The sequence below is a fragment of the Antechinus flavipes genome, chromosome 2 (genome assembly GCF_016432865.1).
Source record: "Antechinus flavipes isolate AdamAnt ecotype Samford, QLD, Australia chromosome 2, AdamAnt_v2, whole genome shotgun sequence".
Taxonomy (NCBI): Eukaryota; Metazoa; Chordata; class Mammalia; order Dasyuromorphia; family Dasyuridae; genus Antechinus; species Antechinus flavipes.
In genome coordinates, this window is record NC_067399.1 from 454310083 (window position 1) to 454324132 (window position 14050).

Sequence of the window (14050 nt, forward strand, 5' to 3'; positions counted from 1 at the left end):
TAGTCTCTATCCTTAAATAAAGGAGATCGAAGCATATATGTATGCAGACAGGAAGGAACCACTGAAAAGGGAAAAACTGGAGAAACAGTGGTAAGACTAGTTAATTGATAGAACAAGATCTCTGTTCCCTGCATCAGAAATGTTCTTTCTCCCCTTTTTCACCTCACTAGACTTCTTTCCCATCTTTCAGAGCCCAACTCAAATAATTCTCCAGGAATTCTTCTCTGATTGCTTATTGATAATGATCTTGCCCTTTAGATGTCTAATAAACTTTGGTTTTATAATTCTTTATGCCCTTAGCTGGTATCATTGTTTATCTATAGTAGCATCCTATTCCTCTATGAGATTGCAAGCTTGCTGAGGTCAAGGGCTGTGCCTTATCAGGTTTTGTAACTCTCTCAGTGCCTAGCATAGTTCTATATGCTTAAGAGTCAATTGGGAAAAAAAAAAACTTTTTGGTTTGGATTTGGACATTATGAGGGGCCATAGGGAATAACTAATACTGGTAAGGAAGAGAAGCATTTACTCCTTAGAAATAAAGAGAGAAGGAAGAAAAATGAAAAATACAGAGTTTTGAGTGATGGGGGAGCAGAGTTGAGAAAAGCTCACATTGGATAGCTTTTATCTTGATTAAGCAGAAGTCATGATCACCTCTTAGAAAAGGAATGAGGGCAAAGGTAGATGGAGGTCTGAGGTAAGTAAAATAGATTTCAAAATCACTGTGGGAAATGAGAGTGGGAGTCAGCAAAATGAATAAGAGAATTCAGGTAATGCTGACTCAACATGTACAAAGGATTGACCATTGTCAGTTCTTGGTATTATGAACCCAACTATATTTGAGGAAACCTACAAGTACCTAAGAAGGAAAGAAAAAAATAGACCTGCTTCTTTTTGAGGATTATAATGATTTCCAGCTTGTTATATTGAAGCTCTTTGTGGGGAGTTCTAGATAATTTTAGGAAATAAAGTTAAAGTTGAGGGAGTTTGGTTTTTTTTTTTTAAGTAGCACAGTTACTGATAGTCCCAAATTATCATTTAAAGCCATTTAAAGGCTTTATTTTGTTACACACAGTTCCTTGTGGACAATCTGGTGATGTAAAAATAAAAGGATAAGTGTGGGGCCATCTTCCTTCCTAGGGAACTAAAGAATCACTGTCACTTCTTTGTCCATATTTCAGCCTCACATCAACAAATCAAAATATGGAAAACTAAAAAAAAATCTTAGGTTCAACTTAGCTTCAAGATTTTATGATTGCAATGAGAAGAAAACAGCAGAAGATAGACTGACTTGCATGATGGACCCATTCATATCTGTATTTACCTGGGCACTGTAGAGAATTGAAAAGTCATCCAAATGAGTATCTTCATCACTTCAATCTGGCCTAAAGGTCTTTATTTTTATCTCTAAACCTCTGTTTTGATTTATCCTGACCCAGCTCTTCCCTTGGTTAGTTGCTGAAAACATAGCCTAAGACTAATACTGTCCTGAAGATGCTGCTCCTCCTGACAGACATTTCTGTTCATCTGGTTTACAGTGTTTGGAATCTTAGTGATATCTTTGGATCATCAAACCCATCTCTCATAGTCAATCAGTTACCAAGTCTTGTCAATACCATCTCCTCAACATATCTGAGTTCTGTGTTCTTCTCTCTTTTCCCATCATTCTTCAAGATTATCATAAAGATTCCTAATGGATATTTTGACCTCAGCTCTTTTCTTCAAAATGTTTGTCAGAATGAATGTTCTTAGTCTGATCATATCAGTTCTTTTCACAAAAACCTTCATTAATGACAATGAAATAAGGTTCTAGTATCTTTACTTCATAATGTAAAGTACTCCATAATTGAAGGCAGTGCTATACATAGTTCACATTACTTCCCTCTATACATTCTATGTTCCAGCCAAACAAGACAAATCTGTTCCCAGAATACACTTTGCACTTCGTAGCCTCTCTTTGTTCACACTGTTCCTTGAGCCTAAAAAGTCCATTTCTCCACCTATGTTAATTTTCTACCCATCCTTTAAAACTCAAATGTTATCATTTCCCTGAACACTATGCTGACTCCTTTTCTCTCATCCCTAGCAATAACAGCCTCCTCCCTTGGACCTAACATAATCCTTTGTTTTATACTTCTCAAGTGCACTGCTATTCTTGGGTATTATAATCATCTGAGTGTGTGATTTATCCCTGTACCAGACTGGAAGATCTGTGAAGAATCATGATTTTTCAAAAATGTATCTTTCCTGTACAGTATAGGGTTCTCTTTACTGTAAGTGCTAAACACACATATGTGAATGTATGTTTGTAGTAGGAGCAACATCTAAACCCTGAATACTAAGCAAATACATCAGCCTGCAGTAAACAAAACCCGAGGGCTTGTGTTTGTGCAATTCTAGAGTACCTAGATGAAAATAGAAAAGCTTGGGCAGTCATCCATATGTTTTCTCTAAATGACATCAAACATCAGTGTATGTGTGGGTATGTGTGTATATGGTATATTAGATACATATTTATATATTATAAGTACATATATTTATGTTTATATATATATGCCAATATATAGGTAAGGAATCAGGAAGACCTGAATTCAAATATGGCCCCAGAGACTTAGCATCTGGGTGACCCTGGGCAAGTCACTTAACCCTCTTTGCCTCAGTTTTCTCATCTGTAAAATGATCTAGAGAAAGAAATGGCAAACTCCTCTAGTATCTTTGCCAAGAAAACTTCATATAGGATCATGAAGAGTTGGACATGACTGAAACAACTGAATATATGTGTATATGTGTATGTGTACATATTTACAAATATATATGCATGTGTGTTTGTGTATATTGAAAAAAACATCTTTGTTGAATTGAAAAGAATATTGTATCTGTGTTGCAATGTATTCTGGGAATTTTAGAGTTAATCACTACATCATTGAAATGGCAATGTGGATAGAATGCTAGGCTTGAGTTAGAAAGAACTATGTTCTAACAGAATTAGATGTGTGTGATATTGGGCAGGTTCTTTATCTTTGTTGTCTCAGTTTCCCCATTTGTAAAAAGGGGATAATAATAGCATGTCCTTCTCAGGGTTGTATTGAGGATCAAATGATATAATAATTACAAAGCACTTAGCAGTGCTTAGTCCTATATAAATGTTATTAGTAGTAATATCATTATTATTATCATCAGTACTAACAATTAACCTCTCAGCCTCAGTTTCCTCATTTGTAAAAATGGGGATGATTTACAATAGCATCTATCTCCCAAAGCTGTTGTGAAAACCAAAAGAGATAATATGTGTAAAGAGTTTTTAAATTTAAAGATGATATTTAAATACTGGTGATTTTTAAGTCAACAGGACCTCTGATTTTTACATTAACTACAGTTTTGGTCTCGAAGAATAAGACAGTGCTGTCATAAGCTTCAGGTTACTTGGCTTGTGGAACATCTAGTGAACTGATTAACCTTAAACCTGTGATCTTTTCCTAGTATAGCCATGAAGAATAGTGTTTGGACCTCTCTGGCTGTGTCTATAATGCCAAAACACACAGTGATAAAAGTGAATAATCCAATTGTGTTATGGGCTTTTTCTACACAGTGTCAACTATCTGGATCTTTGGGAATTACCAGCTGTTTGGCGTCATTTAAATAAAACATCTGGATGACTGCCCAGGACATTCTATTTTCATCCAGGTTTTCTTCTAGCATTGCACAGACACAACCTCTAGGGTTTTGTTTACTGCAAGCTGATGTATTTGTTTGGTATCCAGAGCTGAGGAGTTGCTGTTAATACACACACTCAGGGTATTGGGGGAAAAATAGTTCCGGAATAGACTGCCAGTTGAAGCAAAACCTTGATCAATTTAGCATTAAGAACAGGGGAAGCAAGGAGGATGGGGCTGAAAATCAATCAGCTTAAATATATTTTTCAATATAGAAGGAAAAGTTTAAAATTGGGAATTATTTGCTTTGCTTAAGAGTAGACTTTGAAACATCTTCCATTCTTGTACAGAAAATGTACTTCACCTAAAATTAGATCTTTTATTGTTTCTATTTTACAGAAATGATTCTATTTTGGAATCTTGGAGACAGAAGAGTTACTAAATGAAATAGGCCTACTTACTTCTGGAAGCACGATTTTGGGTTTTAAGACCTAAGGGACAAAGGAAATGAATTGAGTGATCTCAACTATAAGTGTTTCTTACATTCAGTTGTCTTTACTTAAAAAGAACTTCTTTGCAAAAACATTGTCAGGAATGGTGTTTCAGGAGGCAAAAGGGAAGAATTTTGTATTAAATAAAAAGGGCTCCCACCATCATAAGAACAGTTCCCTTCCCTATAACACTTTATATTTTAAATCCACTTTATGTACATTCTTACTTGAGTTGTCAAATATCCCTATCAGAGAAGTAATGTAAGTATTATTATTTCCACTTCACAGATGAGAAAACTGAAGATTAGAGCATGGTTCAAGGTCATATGGCTTGTAAGTGGAAGTGGCAGAAGCTAGAGTATGGTAGGATTACCCATTTAGAACAAGAAGAGTCTTCAAGCACCCAATTCTCTCATTTTATAGACCTGATCAGAAGTGATACCCAAATAACTTATTCAAGGTCATTCAAGGACTAACTGTCAGAACCAAGGTTTGAACTCAAGGGCTTCTCCCTCCAAATCCAGGATTCTTTTCAATGTTTCATGCCATAAAATGTCACATGATAAGATACACACTTTTTTGACATGAAAAATTTGTAGGGGGAGGATTTGAAGACTTAGTGATAATATTGCCCCCCAAAAAAGTGTCACAGAAGCTTTTTTAATGCACATAAGAGAACAAAAGAATGTTCAGAAAGAAGCAAGATAGCTTTTAAAATACTATGTTGAATTTATTATGTACTCTTTAAAAAAAGCTAGCTATATGTAGTAAAGATTCATGTTTTCATGTTCTACTTTGTATATGGAAATGGGTTTTTCTTAGTGTTTATGAAGTTCAGAATGTATTGTAAAACTTTTATTTTATTATGAAATTAAGAAATAAAACAAGTCTTTAAAGATTTTTAAACCATCCATGATAACAAGACAGCTTTCTAGCCACATTGGTTAGAAAGCAAGTAATGAAATGGTGGTTTTCTGTGGAAAACTGGGCACAAATCACCTTTAGACTCTACATTTCACGATTCCTGAAACAATCTGTTTCTTCCTTTCTTTATCATTTTAATAAAGCAAAGTCAAAAGAAAAAAACTTCCTGTCTTTTGATGCTTCCCATCTTAGCCAATAAGAACTGTTAGGAATAGATTATAAAGTGATCTTTATTCCACCCTGATGCCCTTTGAGTTTGCCAAATTGCCAAAATTAAAATGTCTTTGGTACAGAAAAGCCAACAAGGAACCTCTAGGGCAATGGAGGCTATTTGTGTTTAAATTCAGGGTAATATGAGGTTTGTGACTGGAAAACAAGATCCAGTTAGAAAAGATTTTTGTTTTAGCCTACAGCTAACTTGAGGTACAAACAAACGCAGTCCCTGCTAATCACATTCCTACTGTCCTTGTAAAGACTTGCCCTGAGCCTCAAAGGAGAAAAGATGGATTGCTCCCTCCTGGGTTGTAAATGAATCTTTCTGGAAACAGAGCTATATAGCAAGAGCCCTTAAGCTTGTTTCAATAAACAGTCCTTATAAGAAGATGATCATTAATCCTTTGGCAATGTGCACATGCTCTCTAGATGTATTCATGGGTGTAACCTCACATTGTATATGCTTGAATATGTAATACATCCTGGCCAATAAGAGTTGGCTTCACATATAATTTGTTTAGCTCTGTAGTTGATATTGAATTTTGTAGTATTATCAATAAATAGATGGTTAGATAGATAGGTAGGTAGGTAGATTGGAGGTTAAAAGATGTAATTCACTGAACTTTCTATTCTATAGCATTTTTGATAGCTAACAACCAAACAGTAAACTGAACCATGGCTGGAGTAGAAAAATGTCAATGATTTAAAAGCATCTATGACTAGAATGATTTTAAAGTTTTTAAAGTTTAAATAAATGAGTTTCCTGCTTTGATTCTTAGCAATCCCTGAAAAAAGCAGAAATATAAATTCCAAAATGATAAAACTTTTTGTTGCGAAAATATCAGTCCTTTTTCTCCCCTCCCCAAATGTTTTTTCCACTCTAAGCACTTCTCTGATTAGGACCCAACAGAATGGAAAGGTAATTAGGTTAAAATATTTAATCACCACATAATAGCTAATTAAAAATACAGGGTTTTTAAAAATCCCATTGGCATCCAGAACTGTGTATGTGTGGGTATACATATGCACACATACATAAAAATGCTTGTATGTATATATACATGCATGTAGATATGTGTGTGTGATTTGGATCATTTCATTAAAGAATTTGACCCTAGAATCATTTCTAATATCGCCATTGTCTCAGTTATGGTACAACAGGAAATAAATTCAATAAAAATGTATTAGTAGCAACCTTTCAATATTGTCCTTAATACTTAAGAATCACCCAGTGCCTGGGCTTAGTCCCTGGGAAGTTCTTGGTTGCAAATAAAAATGTTCTGTACTGTTTCCAAATTGAATAAGGGAAAGAGACCAGTGGGGAAGTGCATTTCACAGGCTGAGGAGGAAGATTTGGTAATCATTTGTAATAGTCTCAGATAACTGGGTACTACAAATTGGCAACTGACAGATTTGTAATTCAGAAAGGGCCAGACCAAATACAATGACACATTAATATACACTGATTGCTCCCTAGGATATTATAGGAGGTGAAGGGAGGGGGCTGTAGTAACTCTAATTAAAATAAAAGGGAAAGTAACTTTCACTTATAAAGCCATTCACAATACAATGGGCCTGTGGGATTTCCTGGTGGTGAAGCTGCAGCAGTAATGAAGTCATTTAATTTTAATTTGGATGAAACATGTACAACAGAACACCTGGAGGCCCTGGTCGTTGATGCCCACAAAACCACAAGACTCATAGACCAATGAACATGTACATTTGCTTGTAAGCTTTCACAATTCAATCCTCTGTGCCAGAATCCTTCTTTTGTTTTAAACCTCATTTGCTCAAAAATATCACCATTGCCGATGTTTGGGGTCAGGGAAAAAGAATAAATTTCCAGCTAGTACAGTATGAAGCCCATTAATTTATGTCACCATTTCCTGATTTAGTGTGAGGTTGTCTGAGTGCCAAGATTCCCTTCTCAGAATATCATGTCTTCAGCCAACTTTTTTTGAGCAGTCTACAGTTTTATCTTAAAGACAGAGTAAAGAAAGGCAAAAAAAAAAAAAAAAAAAAAAAAAAAAAAACCAGCAGATTAGCCTCTATGTGTCAGATAGACTGAAAGGAAGAGCAATGCGAGAAAAGAAAGCTGGATTTGTGGTGGTTGTTATCATTCATTCAAGAGAGTTTCATGAAAATCAAGCCAAAATGTTTAAGGGGAAGTTGTAAATAAGAGGCTTGCTCTGATATCTAGATCTGGGATTGCTAACTCAGGGTAAACAGGCTTTCCAAGGAGAGAGGCTGTGAACCTCTTAATAGAACTAACTGTACATTCATCACCAACATCCTGCCTCTGGGTGGTGATCGATGCTTGTTTCATCAGTTAGAGATGAAAACACCTTATAATATGAAATCCCTACTTTGTACAAATGTTGGTGGGTTTGGGGAGGAGAAGGATTTGTGAGGGGAGTGAGAATTTGGCTCATCACATCTAGGGTGTGACCTGACTTCTGAAATTTGATTTCTTTTATGGATATTGATTCTTCTTTTCTTCCTTCCTTCTAAGAGCTCCGAAGCACACTTCTCACCTCCAAATGAGTACATGCAACAAATTTTAATATGAAAAAAATACATTTTGAGAATAAGCCCTAATAGTTGTGATGAAAGAGAAACAGAATTCAAAATGTCTTAGCAGGTTTTTCCAAACAATTTTATAAGATTAAAGTGAGAAAATTTTAGCAAATGAAAGCCTAAGACATAGATTATTTTTATTAATGAGAAAGTAGTTGATTTTGGACACTTTTAGCTCAGGCTTCCTTTGAAGGTAGAGCTAGGAGACATCTTGTTCTTGAATTCATTATATTTTCCTGTTAGAGAGAGAAATAGTCCTTTAAATCTCAATCTGCTTTCACTTAACATAGAGAAAGTCCTAATTTCATGAAAAAGAATGAATAGTTCTCAATTTAAAGGATGTACTTAAACTTCTCAGTTTTGACAAATTAGAGTTGACTGTGCCTAGACAGTGTACATTTCTTAGAATTGAAGATGCTAATGGCATTAAAACAAAAAGCCAGTATGTTTTAAGTGAAAGAAATAATGTATTTAGAATATGAAGACTTGAATTTATATTCTACTTTTTACTTATGTGACTTTGGCCAAGACACTTTCCTTCCTTCTGGGCTTCAAGGTAAAATGTGGGAATGGGACTGGATTACCTCCGAAGCCCCTTCTAGCTCTAACATTCCATTGAGTCTTCACTCTCACTGAAATCAGATTTTTAATTTATATTGGATTTATTCTATACTGTATTTCCTCAGGGTTTTCAAAATGTCAACTGATCCAGAGGGCAATTTATTTTGTTTTTGTTTTGTTTGTTTGTTTGTTTGTTTTGAGGTTGTTCTTGGTTTGCTTTTTTTTTTTTTTTTTTTTTTCATTTTAAGGACTTCAGAAACACTATGCTGCTGAAGTAATGGGATTTTGTATAGACTAAAAGGGAAGAAGGGAAAATTCATTGTGTCTGAACATTACAGTCTAGCTTTGGGATTCAAGTTATAAGAACAGTGAAATGCAGGACACAGCAGGTAGCCCTTTTACACAGTGGAATTCACAACCTGGCTCATCCCTAATGCTGACTACAAAACTTCTATTCAAATAAAGAACCTGTTCATTGCCAAAAAAAAAAAAAAAAAAAAAAAAAAAGGCTTTGAAACTTCAGAAGCCTGCCTTAGTGATTTTAAATTTTGCTTTCCAAGGGCCAGTGGTAAATAAATTTTGTTGAAGAGCTGGCACTCTGTCAAATTTTCATTTCTGTTTATGTTTGAATCAAGCTCTGGGTTCCTGTCTTTTAGCAACTCTTAGCTGAACAAGGATCCAGAGATTTTCATCTAATCAGGTGGTACTCTTCTTCACTGTATTATTCAAAAAGGGGAACACAAAACTATATTTGACAGTACACAATTCAGACTCTAGATCTAATGTTTCTATTGGTTCTTTTTTTCAATCCTCTAAAAGCCTGGAAATTTCTTGCTTCACATCTTTATAATGATTAAATAGCCAGATAGTCTTTAAGCTACTAGTAAAATTTCATCTGAATGTATAAATCACCATTTAGATCATCCCTCATCACAGAACATATTTATCATCTGTGAACTACACACCTTTAAAGGGGTAAGGTTAATGGGCTTTCTCTTTATAAATATATGAAGTACTAAAAGGTAAAGATGAACTGTTGATAGGGGGAAAGGGAAGAGAGGAGAAAGGAAGAGGGGAGGAAAAAGCTTTGCTTGATCAACCTATTTGGGGTTCTTATTACTAGAGTGCATGGTCAACATGCCCAGTTCTTTCCAGGAATTAAAAAGATGTTTCCCACCTGGGTTCAAATGCTGACTCTTCCAACTTACTACATCTGATTGAAATCATTTAACTTCTGGGCCTCAGCTTCCTCTCCTGTAAAGAGTTGGATTAGATGGACTAGGATTCCTTACAGCTCTAAATTCTATGAACTCCTATGAAACTTAATGCAGAAACGTTTCCCAAAGGTGTTTTGGAAAGGAGATAAGGGGAAAAGAGAAGAGAGAGGAACAGGAAATAATTGCTAACTATAGGGTGGTATAGTGGAAAGAACTCTACAATTCTAGAGGAGGTTCTAGTCCAGCTCTGATGCTTAATCTGGCATCTCCTAATAATTACTTCCCTTTTTTAAAGTCTCTTTTTCTTCTGTAAAATTACTAAAGTTGGACTAGATCTTTTCTAGTTCCAAGATCTTAAGTTCTATGATCCAAGTCTGTGATTCTACTGTGGGGATTCTGCATAGAATTCACTGCAGACTAGAAACCTGTCTTGGAACGCAGGGGTCACGGAACACTGAGCATAGCACAGGAAGTAGAAAGAGCAGGTGTCTATTCTCCTTGTCAGTTTCCCAAGAATCCAAGCCTGGGGCTGCTCTGCCCAAGACAGTTCCACGGAGGATCTTGGAAGCAGTAGCAGTATCTGAGGGGTGAGTTGTAAATGATGTAGGCAGGCAGACAGCTTCAGGAAACTGCTCTCACCCCTTAACAATGCAAAAACAAACTGCTATTATTGCTGTGGTGGATGTCACTAGGATGGAACCCCTCTCCCCAGACACTCCACATTGCAGGATCTACACTTTATGCAGGGAAGGGCTAATTCCTGTTTTATCTCTCTATCCCCAAATTTGCAAGGAATTTTAAATCAGCATTTTATTCCTGAGTCCAAGGCTGCCTGCCCGTCCCTCTTCCACCTACCTTGACTGCCTCAGCATGGGTCACTCGGCCCAAAGACTTGTCGTTTACTCTTAGGATCTGGTCACCCACCCTTAGCCCTTCCTTCTCCGCCAGGGAACCTGGTTCCACAAGGGACACGTAAATTCCCACGCCGTGCTCAGAGCCACCTCGGATACTGAAGCCGAGACCCTCGTTGGTCTTACTTCTCCTGAGACTCACGAGTCGGACCTCCCCACGCAGCTCCTCCAGAGGCGCCCCCTCGGGGCCAGGGCCGAAGTCCACTTGGGACGGTCGGCTGGACAGTGACTGGGGCTGCGGGAGCCAGTAGGCGGCAGGAGGAGGAGAGGCAGCGGCCGCACCGTCCAGCAGCCCCGGGCCGGCCCCGTTGGTGCCCCCGGGGGCCGATACGAGGTGAGACTTGAGGTAGGGCCCCTCAGACGTGTACTGGTCGAAGAGCAGCTGGTCGGAGCGCGGGATGACCAGGCGCAGCATGGGGAGCAGCTGCCGCTTGTCGGGGCTGTCAAGCAGCAGGCGCAGGGTCCGCACCAGGTCGTAGACATTCCTCCGCGAGTGGTAAGCATTCAGGCAATGGGTAAACTGCTCCCGCTCCGCATCGCTCAGCAGCAAGTTGAGTGCATGGTGCAGCTTGCGCACGTTGCCCGACAGCAGCCGAAGCCCGCTGCCAGCCGAGCCGGCCGCCGCCCCGGCAGCCGAGCCCAGAGAGCCGGTGGAGGACGAGGTCACCGACAGGCGGTCCAGCTGGGTGCTCATCTCCCGACCTCAGGTTTGCAATGAAGCAGGGAGCCCTGGCGGCTTGATGGGAATGAAAATGGGGATTTTGCAGCTCCGGACCTCCTCCGCCCCCTGCCAAGTCAGAGTATCCTCGGGCTCCCCCAGCCAGGCCACTTCTTCTCCCTGGCCTGGGGGACCCCCACCACCTCAATCGAGGACTTTACTCCCGAAACCCCGGGCAAGGCAGGTTGGGCGAGCCCCGAACTGTCAAAAAAAGATCTTGGGGCATGTCCGGAGCCCAGAACCGTACCCAGCGAAAGGTCCCTCGCAATGCAAAATTGGAGAAAAGTGGAGGGAGGGATCCCCGCCTCCAAAGTGCAACGGGGGACCAGCGCCCGAAGTGCCCTAGAGCTGTCCCAAGAGCAGGAGAAGCTGTTCGGAGGCCGCTCCGGAGCTCGCCAGCTCCCCAGGTCGGCAGCGGAGCACTTTTGCTAACTGTTGAGCTCCCCGCCCCCCGAGCTCCAGCGCCAGCCTCTGCTTCCAGCTTGTTCCTACGTCTTAGCTCTCACTCCGCCTCCTGCCCCCCCCATAACCTCCCCCTCCCGCGGGATCTTCAGGAAATGACGTCCCTTCTAGCGCCCTCCAGTTGCCAGGAGACAGGGTGATACAGTCCAACCCTGGTTGAAGAGAGGGAAGGGGCGTGGGGAAAGTGGAGCTAGACCCGGGTGCCGGGATGCTCTCGATGTCGGTACGCGGCGTTGCTCCCGTCCAAGTTCTTGTGTTCTGATCGCTCCTCCATCCCTCACTCTCCACCCCACTTGGGAGAATGCAAGGATAAGCTTCAGGGTTGGGGTTAAAATACACAGTTTGTCTGAGCATAATCCAGAAAATAAAACGGGGGAGGGGGAGAATGGAGCTAATGTTTTTCAAAGAAATCGAGGCACAGCTTCTTTTTTCTCCCTGAATTGTCTGGATAATTGCCTCAGTTCTCCTCTAGTTGGACCACAGTAGGCCCAGCTTAAATCAGTGTCGAGTGGACACGGCTGTTGTTCTTAATAACCGTTTAAGCCGGCTTTAGGCATCTGCATTATAGCAGCTGGTCACCAGCAGTTAATAGCGACCGCCCTTTTCTTTTTTTTTTCAACTGCTGTTGAAGCTTTAATACAATTAGACAGACACATTTAAATTAAAAACAACAACACACATCCTTTTCTTTTCCCCAAAATATATTTAACTGGCCATCTTCAAAGACTATCAAACATAGGGTGTAATGTATGCCATTCATCTCCTCTGTGGATGTATTTCATGCTCAGCTTTCACTTAGTTGGTTTTCTAATTATAACAACTGTGATCGGTTTGATAAATGCATCCTTGGAGCTATGTATGCTATCACTTTGTTCCTGCAAAACTACCAACACAATCACTTGCAGAAATCCACTACTGGAGATGTTTATGAAAAGGTAATTTCCTCTTGGGCATCAGAAACAATGCTGGGCACATACGATGGAAAAAGAAAGGTTTTTGGGGAAGGCTGTGCTAGTGGTATGCTTTTGTCCTTTGTACTAGGAAGAGTGCAGGAGGTTGAGACAGAGATAGTTTTGTTTTCTTATATACATCTTATATTAGTACCTTCCTATCAATTTGCCCTTTGTGTTCTTTAAGGAGTGGCAGTATACCTCTATCTTGTTTCATGCCTGAAGATGCACTTGGCTGTATGAGAAATAATCACTGAAAAATCCAAAATGTCTGTGCACTTGGAGGTTGCCACTGGGCCTAATACACAAGAAGAGGAGACAATATTTCTGTTAGACTGGTCTGAAAAGATTTGACAGTACACTACCCCCTTCAGAATTAAAATATTATTCTCCACATGTGTAGTCATCACACTTTTTACTCAAAGGGAAACATTTTTTAAAGGTTATTATTGTCTCCTGATGCTGATGAAATAGAAGCAAGATTCTTCCCTTTGTAACTTGAAAAGAAACTCTAATCCAGGGTTATAGACATAGAAGGAGATTGGAGGGAAGGAAACAAACAATAAAAATGACAAGGACAAAATGGACTTGGCTAATAACATTTCTTGGATGTTGTTATTGAATACTTTTCTATTTTTAATCTAATCTTTTCTGACAGTACATCTTGAAAACTGTTTTATATTACAAAGCTATTTAGGTTTATTTTCATTATCCACTGGGACATATTCTATAGAAGGTGATAAAACCAGATTTAAATTCAGTTTGGAGTACTTCCCATAACTGTTTACTCATTTATTTAATTCAGAAGTAGTGAAAGCCACTGTGTGAGACTATTCTAAGTACTATAGTAAGGGTCATAGGACCCAGTGCTAGAAGGAAGTTTAGATGTGTGTGTGTGTGTGTGTGTGTGTGTGTGTGTGTGTGTGTGTGTATACACCCACACAAATATATACACATATCTATAAACATATAAACACATATACATTCACATGCATCTATGTAAAGCTGTACTATGCTTGTTTGTTCTCTGTTTCTCTGGAAGAGGATAGTATTTTCCTTTATAAGTCTAAGTTTTCCATATTTTTCTAAATATACCAGTTCATCATTTCCTATACCACAGCAATACTATTATTATATACCTTTAAACACATTTTTTTTTTTTACTTAAAAAGGAATTCTTTAAAAATCTCAGCAGAGGAGTAAACTGAGGGCCAGAGAGAGAAAATGGTTTCCCCAAATCACATAGGAAATCATTAGCATAGTAGGGATTTGTGCTCCACTTCTATGATCTAATCAATATAATTTGCACTAATAAATATGTTGTCTCTATAATTTCATAAGTTTGCCTTTGTTGAAATTTTTAATATTTAAATTAA

At 38.8% G+C, this 14050-nt stretch overlaps 1 protein-coding gene across 10 annotated transcripts in view; it reads right to left on the reverse strand.

The window, feature by feature from the left end:
- The window catches only part of WHRN (whirlin), a 123808-nt gene extending 112039 nt beyond the window's left edge, over window positions 1-11769 (reverse strand). For 3 of the 10 annotated variants that reach the window (XM_051979473.1, XM_051979472.1, XM_051979471.1), the window contains exon 1: window positions 10489-11762. In XM_051979473.1, the coding sequence (XP_051835433.1) occupies window positions 10489-11238 (750 nt within the window). In that variant the 5' untranslated portion in view covers window positions 11239-11762. Of the gene's footprint in view, window positions 1-10488 lie in introns of all 10 variants that reach the window. The other 7 variants (XM_051979476.1, XM_051979475.1, XM_051979474.1 and 4 more) reach the window with 4 other exon arrangements.
- Between the last annotated feature and the right edge of the window lie 2281 nt (window positions 11770-14050).